General features: G+C 43.0%; 1 protein-coding gene across 1 annotated transcript; it reads left to right on the top strand.

Annotated features, from left to right (window-relative positions):
• The first annotated feature begins 5,496 nt into the window (after positions 1-5,496).
• On the top strand, positions 5,497-7,519 carry LOC120941603 (E3 ubiquitin/ISG15 ligase TRIM25-like). The gene has a single exon (XM_040355132.1). The coding sequence runs from the start codon at positions 5,503-5,505 to the stop codon at positions 7,069-7,071; it is 1,569 nt and encodes a 522-aa protein (XP_040211066.1). The 5' UTR covers positions 5,497-5,502; the 3' UTR covers positions 7,072-7,519.
• The last annotated feature ends 459 nt before the right edge of the window (positions 7,520-7,978 follow it).

Raw genomic sequence — 7,978 nt, 5'->3', positions numbered from 1 at the left:
GAGCAAAGGATAAAATATGTTATTGATGTTCTTGGGAGTTTTTTTTTTTTAAAAAAAGAATGTTAATATTTTGTACTTTTAATTTTGTTTGTTGTTTTGTTGTTAATGTTTTAATTGTTTTTATTTGAATTTTTAAAAATTATGTAATTTTTTAGAATTAGAATTTTTAGTTGTACATGCTAAAACGCATGAACAATGTAAAACTTGAAAACAATTACATTGTTCATGCGTTTTAACAAGAAAAAACTTTTTTTTTTTAAAAAATAAATAAATAAATATTTTCACAAAAAAATATATATATTTTAAAAATAAAACAAAAAAATGACCCCAAGAAAATTGCACATTTAAAATGTGTAACAATAAAAAAAAATATACTCAACAATGTGTGGCTTCTTATATCAATGTTGCCTAAAATAACAAATAAATATTTGTGGTGTTTACATTAACAATGATGGGTATTTAGTAAAGGAAAATACACATGGCACTACAATGGCACTAGGATAACCTAGAAAGATAAAAGAAACCCAAATTAGGAAAAAAAAATACTTTTTCATTACAAATTAACATTTTATTAGACATTTTTCCTCAAAGATCATCAGGCATTGCAATGGCCCCCTACCCATAAAATAATCCACATATTTTTGCCGGACATCACGGGCGCTTTGGGGGGCCAAGCCTGTAGGGCCAGCTTTATGGGCCGGCAATGACATTTGTGATTGTTGAATGGGCTAATCAGGCCCAATGGATGTTAAATAATTTATAGAATTTTTCTTTAACCACTTAACGCCCGCCGCACGACTATTTATGTCTGCAAAATGGCACGGACAGGCAGAAGGACGTATATATACGTCCTTGCCTTTCCGCAGGTCGGGGGTCCGATCGGGACCCCCCCCCCCCCCGCTGCGTGCGGCGGGCGGCTTACCTCGGGGAGCGATCCGGGACGACGGTGCGGCTATTCGTTTATAGCCGCTCCGTCGCGATCGGTCCCCGGAGCTGAAGAACGGGGAGAGCCGTATGTAAACACGGCTTCCCCGTGCTTCACTGTGGCGGCGCATCGATCGTGTCATCACCTTTATAGGGGAGACACAATCGATGACATCAGACCTACAGCCACACCCCCCTACTGTTGTAAACACACACTAGGTGAAGCCTAACACGTTCAGCGCCCCCTGTGGTTAACTCCCAATCTGCAACTGTCATTTTCACAATAAAGAATGCAATTTAAATGCATTTTTTGCTGTGAAAATGACAATGGTCCCAAAAATATGTCAAAATTTTCCGAAGTGTCCGCCATAATGTCGCAGTCACGAAAAAAATCGCTGATCGCCGCCATTAGTAGTAAAAAAAAAAAAATTAATAAAAATGCAATAAAAATATCCCCTATTTTGTAAACGCTATAAATTTTGCACAAACCAATCGATAAACGCTTATTGCGATTTTTTTTAACAAAAATATGTAGAAGAATACGTTTTGGCCAAAACTGAGGAAAAAAAATGTATATATGTTTTTGGGGGATATTTATTACAGTAAAAAGTAAAAAATATTGAATTTTTTTCAAAATTGTCGCTCTATTTTTGTTTTTTAGCGCAAAAAATAAAAACCGCAGAGGTGATCAAATACCACCAAAAGAAAGCTCTATTTGTGGGGAAAAAAATACGCCAATTTTGTTTGGGAGCCACGTCGCACGACCGCGCAATCATCTGTTAAAGCAACGCAGTGCCGAATCGCAAAACCTGGCCTGGGCATTTAGCTGCCTAAAGGTCCGGGGCTTAAGTGGTTAAAAAGTTATGTAGAAAGCAACAGCGTATTATTACATGGTTCCATTTGTACTCCACAAGGTTGATGGAGGTAAGAAATAAGCGGAAACGGCTGGCCATGATGCCAAAGGCATTTTTGACCACCCTTCTGGCTCTGGCCAGCCTATAATTAAACACCCTCCTCTCAGGGGTGAGGGTTATTTGGGGAAAAGGCCTCATCATGTGGGGACCCAGCGCAAACGCCTCATCAGCAATGAACACGAAGGGTAGTCCATCTTCATTCTCCGCTGCAGGTGACAATGCCAGGTCATTCGATTGGAGCCGTTGGGCGAATTCGGTCTGGGAAAACACTCCGCCCATTTTTCCCCACATCCACAAATAAGAAATCATAATTGGCCGACACCACCGCCATTATCACGATACTGTGGAACCCTTTATAATTAAAATAATAGGATCCCGAACGGGGTGGTGGCACGATGCGGACGTGCTTGCCATCAATGACTCCTCCACAGTTTGGAAAGTTCCAACGCTGCGAAAACTCTGATGCCACAGTCTGCCATTCCTGTGGCGTAGAAGGGAACTGTGGAGTAAAAAAATAAATAAAAAATGTCAAACAAACATTGCAATCAGATTATTCAAAAACATTCTTGCCAAAAACAACAGTATATCATTAATTTGAAGGAGTATTTTAAGACCAAAAAAAATAATGGATCACTAATCAGATTCATCACCACCTCTGATGGCCCAATACAATTTTGTTTTTGGGGAGGGTGGTTCAAGATGAGTTGGGGACCTCAGAAATAAAGGATCTAGCACTCTGTCTATATTCCCCAAAAATATTAAATGCACACATTTTAGGGGGGGAGTTTGGGCAAGCACTACAATGGAGCAGACAAAATACATTGGGAAGTGACTAGGCTAGGTGTGTTTGGGCCCAGGATAGGATGTTGGAGAGGTTGGCTATTGGAAATATGCATGTAGGCCAAAAAAGGAGCATTAAAAGCTTACAGCATACATGGGGACAAATGGGACATTCACAGCATATTACAAACATGTTAATTAGGGACTGATTCAAAAAATACAATACATAGCAAGCATTAAATACATAGATTGTGAGGTTAAAGGACAAAACTTACCTTAATATAGTCCTCCTGCAGGACTTGGATTATAGCAGAACAGGTGTCTGGGATTATGATCCTCAGAGCCTGGGGGGAGATGCCTGTCGAGAACTTGAGGTCCTGCAAGCTTCTTCCTGTTGCCAGGTAGCGCAACGTAGCAACTAGCCTCTGCTCAGCAGTGATGGTTTCCTGCATAACGGTGTCCTGCCTGGTGATATAGGGAGACACCAAAGCCAAGAGCTGCTGAAAGACAGGGTCAGACATCCTTTTATAAAATTCCTGGATCTCCCACAGCAGAGGCATATGACAGAATTGGTGCCACTGGAGCAACCAATTATTGGCCCACAAACTCCTCCTCACCCTGTTCATGTACCGGAGCCAGGATAAAGCAGAAATCCCAGAACCAAGCACAGCACGATCTCGGCAACGAGAACGAACCCGCAACATGGCTAGAAAATGGTCGTCTAATCAGAACAAACTAAAAGAACGCACAGAACAGCAAGGCCTCTGAAGAACGACCTGAAAAACAGTAACGAGCGCACAAGAACGCACTTCAAAAACAGATACGAACTGACTACAAGCACTGAAAGACAGATACAAACCCACAAGCACAAACTGAACACCAGAAAACGATCTTTAAGGCACGAAGACTGAAAAGCGCGAATCGTCTCTCACCAAACTTTTACTAACATGCGGTAACACAAAATCAGCAAAAGCAGCCCCAAGGGTGGCACCATCCGCATGGAACTTCCCCCTTATAGTGCTGTCGTACGTGCTGTACGTCACCGCGCTTTGCTAGAGCATTTTTTTTCACGATGATTTTTTTCACGCGTGTAGGCAAGGCCGTTTTAATGATCGGGTTGAAAAAAAAACATATTTTTTTCTAGACCATTAAAAACGTTGTTTTTTAGAACCCAAAAAACGGTTGTGTGTACGCGGCATAAGTCTCTGCCACAGACCCTCCTTGGTGAACTTGAACTTGGAAGAAAGTCTCTGTCACAGACCCCTCTCAATGAGCCCCAGAAAATACCTCTGCCACAGGTCTCCTCTGGGTTGGATTCTTGGAGATATGCCTCCTTAATTGAGTTACGTCTGGATCTCCTTCAACTTGTCGCCCAGGTATCGACCGACAGGTGATCAATCTCTCGGTGTCCGGCTACCTTGATACCCGGTGGTTTATCCAGGCCCTTTTGGACCGCCAGCCTCTCAATGGCGCTCCTCAGACCGACTCCCCACCAAACAGCAATACAGCTTGGGATCTTCAAATTGGGAACCCAGTCACTCGCTGGGTCCCTGTCACTGTTCAGATGCTCCGGGTCAGCATGGTCCCGGAAACCAGGAACACCACGTGGCACGCACGCCCCGGCCAGATAGGCTATAACGCCGGGGTGCCGTGATGTGGACACCGTAAAGGTGGGTGCCACACTGGATGAAGAAGAACCCCAGAACCAATGGCGTCTGCCCCATAAAATACCCCTCCCCAGCATGCACAGCAAGGACAAACCCCCGTGATTGGCTGCTGGGAAAGAGCACCCAAACCTTGACTCCACTGCTGCCACCTGCAGCACCGGGCTGGAAGAACACCCCAGCACAGCAGAATGGGATTACAGCCAAGCTGAGACAGAGACCGCATTTTGCTACTAACAATCTGGATCAGAGTTTAACTACACTCTGATCTACCCTCAACTTTTACTAGCACCAGTACTGTAAGGTACATAGGCGCTACACTACTATAAATGCCTGAGTGTACATGTACCTATAATATAACATTGAGAAAAGTTCAGGAGCTGCTAAAAAAAAGCCCAAATGCTTCTAACGGTCCGTTTACCAGCTGCAGTCTAAACATGAAAATAGCTATTCACATTGCATTATATAACTTAGTTTTGTGCCTTGTCTGCAGAAGTAATTTAAAGTGGAGTTTCCATCAAAAATATAAGTTTGCTTTATATTGTAGCTTCACCTCGAAATGCCTGTTGCTATGCGGTCCCACGAAATCTGCTTTCCTATTCACCGAGGATCCTGACGTCAGCTCCCTCGGCTCCTCTCGTCGCTAATGCTCCTGGGAAATGAAGACATATGATGCCGTGCGCCTCCCTTGTACAAGAATCGCGTGCACTTTCGCAGCCGCTGCTCGTTGTCATGGCAACCCAAGTGGTTGACGGCGCGGCGCAAGATTGGAGTGGGACGGCGGCGCTTTCTGATTCATCTCCAGAGAAATCCAGGAAGTAATTGCTTGTGGGCTTCACAATGCCCACAAGCAAAATGACAACCATCAGCACACCGGAATATAAAGTGTTAGTTTGGTAAGAAGTCTGCGGAACGGCAGCGCATATGGCAATAGCAAGTTACCCTATGTGTACAAATAAAACAATTAGAAAACGGACATACTTAAAAAAAATGCAAAATGTAGTGGAAACCCCGCTTTAAAGCTCAAAATTAGTACAATGTGTATCAACATGTAGGGACATCAATACCTTCAATATAAACATTTATTTGTCCACAAACTTCCTCAAGATAAAAGCTGCAAGACCAGCTCAGCCCCTCCCTGTGCCAAGGAATGTGAGACGACCTTTGGATTTTTGTTGTCGGAGACTTTTTAGTTCCATTTCTCTCTTCTGCTGTCAGCGATGGCATCCGCTGATCTGAGACAGGAGCTGGACTGTTCCATCTGTCTGACCACATATACAGATCCTGTAAATCTGAGATGTGGCCACAACTTCTGCCGGGTCTGTATTGATCGTGTGTTGGATACACAGGGGGGGTCTGGAGGATATTCCTGTCCTGAGTGCAGAGAAGAGTTCCGGGATCGGCCTGTACTGCAGAGGAACATAACACTACGTAACATAGTGGAGACTTTCCGATCTACTCAGCTGGAAGAAGGGAAGACTGGAATCTTCTGTAATTACTGCTATCACTCTCCTGTACCTGCCGTTAAATCCTGTCTGATGTGTGAAGCTTCTCTGTGTGATAATCACCTGAGAGTCCATAGCAAGTCACCAGAACATGTCCTAACTGATCCCACCACTTCCATGGAGAACAGAAAATGCTCCTTCCATAGAGAACTTCTTAAATATTTCTGCACTGAGGACTCTGCCTGTATCTGTGTGTCCTGCAGGCTGGATGGAGAACACCGGGGACACAAGGTGGAGACTCTGGATGAGGCCTCTGAGAAGAAGAAACAGAAATTGAGAAATGTTCTGCAGAAACTGATGACAGAGAGAGAGGAGACGGAGAAAAGAGTCCAGAGTCTGCAGGATCGCAGGAGAAAAGTACAAGAAAAATCAGAGAGAGTCACTGCCCTGTTCATAGAGCTCAGGAGACATCTGGAGGACCTGGAGAAGAGAGTCCGCAGGAACATCTCCAGCCAGGAAGAGCAGATCTCATTGTCTGATCTGATCCATCAGCTGGAAATAAAGAAGGAGGATCTGTCCAGGAAGATGGAGGACATTGAGAAGCTGTGTAACATGACTGACCCAATGACTGTCCTACAGGAATCAGACACAGGGGACTTGTGTGATACTGAGGAGGGAGATAATGAGGACAGAGAGAGACATGATAGACTCCTCCATGATGGAGGGGATCTGGATGTGTCTGGAATCTCACACACATTACACACAGGGTTATCTGATATGATAAAAGAGATAAATGTATTCTTCAATATACAGGAAGCTGCAGACATATTACTGGATGTGAACACAGCTTATAATAATCTACAGATATCAGATGACATGAAAACTGTATCCTGGTCAGATATAAATCAGAATCGTCCAGAAACACCGGAGAGATTTCAGTGGTGTGTCCAGGTATTAAGTAGTCAGAGATTTTCCTCGGGGCGACATTACTGGGAAGTGGATGTCAGTGAGTCAGAAGATTACATAGTCGGGATGTGTTATCCCAGTATAGGGAGGGGAGGGTGGCAGTCACTGATTGGACATAATAACAAGTCCTGGGGTTTGTGGAGGGATAGAGGTGGGTGTTCTCTAAAACATGAAAATAAACAGATCATCATATATCCTAATCCCTCCAGTAACAGAGTCAGGATCTCTGTGGATTATGAGGCCGGGCAGCTGTCCTTTTATGATCTGTGTGACCCGATCAGACACCTCCACACCTTCACCACCACCTTCACTGAGCCCCTCCATGCCGGGTTATATGTAGGAAAAGGTTCTATAACAATATCTGGGGGTGAAAGGTGACGTGAGAAATAATAATATAACAGAAAATCTGCCCAAATCTGCTGACATCACAGAAATATGAATCTAATTATTTTTAACCAACGGAGTAATTCAGTAGATTCATATTCCAGATATAAATCTAAAGGTTCCCAACACAACCAATCACAGCATTGAGAAATCTCAGCACAGGAAAGTGTGATTTATTCTCTTATAGTGACAATAATAAGATTTGGGGTTTTCAGGGGTTCGTTAAGTGTCAGTGGTTATGATAAGACTAGGAGATATTATCATTGATTATGATTTGAATGATTATTCAAAATTTTCTGAAAATGTATTATACACTATTGCAGCTTTCCAATACTTAGATGTGCTGACTGCATTGGTTTTCTTTATTCAGGTGTTTTTTTTTTCTATTTTTACCTAGAGATCCTGCCAGTAACACACTTCCTGTCCTAGGGTGACACCACCCACTCATGGTACTGTACACTGTAGATTTTTAAGTACTGTAGTTTTTTGGCGCCATTCCACAAGCATACGCAGTTTTAAAGTGTGACATGTTGAATATTTACTCAGCATAACATCATCTTTTATATTTTACCATATGGGTAATATATTGTGTTTTAAAATTGTGTGTGTATTAAAATGTATTAATGTATCTAATTGGCTCAGAGTGCTGCCCCCCTCCATGCTGCTGTGTAGGTGATTACAGGAAGCGATATCAGGAGAAATTCAGATATATACAACAGTTCTATGTAGACAAAACGGAAAATTGTATACTCACCTTTCCGTAATTTTCCTTTCCTATGCATCTTCATGGTAGCACACACTGGGTTGTGACTCCGCCCCCACAACCTGACAGGATTGGTTAGCGATAAATTTGAAGGGGAGACACCCGGCATCATTCTCCGTATATATCATCATTGAACAA

This window comes from Rana temporaria, chromosome 5 (assembly GCF_905171775.1).
Source record: "Rana temporaria chromosome 5, aRanTem1.1, whole genome shotgun sequence".
In the NCBI taxonomy this organism is placed as follows: Eukaryota; Metazoa; Chordata; class Amphibia; order Anura; family Ranidae; genus Rana; species Rana temporaria.
The sequence above is the reverse complement of the archived record's forward strand: the minus strand, read 5'-3'. Positions and strand labels throughout refer to the sequence as shown.

Coding starts and splice junctions, on each gene's coding strand:
- LOC120941603 (XM_040355132.1), top strand. CDS start 5,503: ATGGCATCCGCTGATCTGAGACAGGAGCTGGACTGTTCCATCTGTCTG.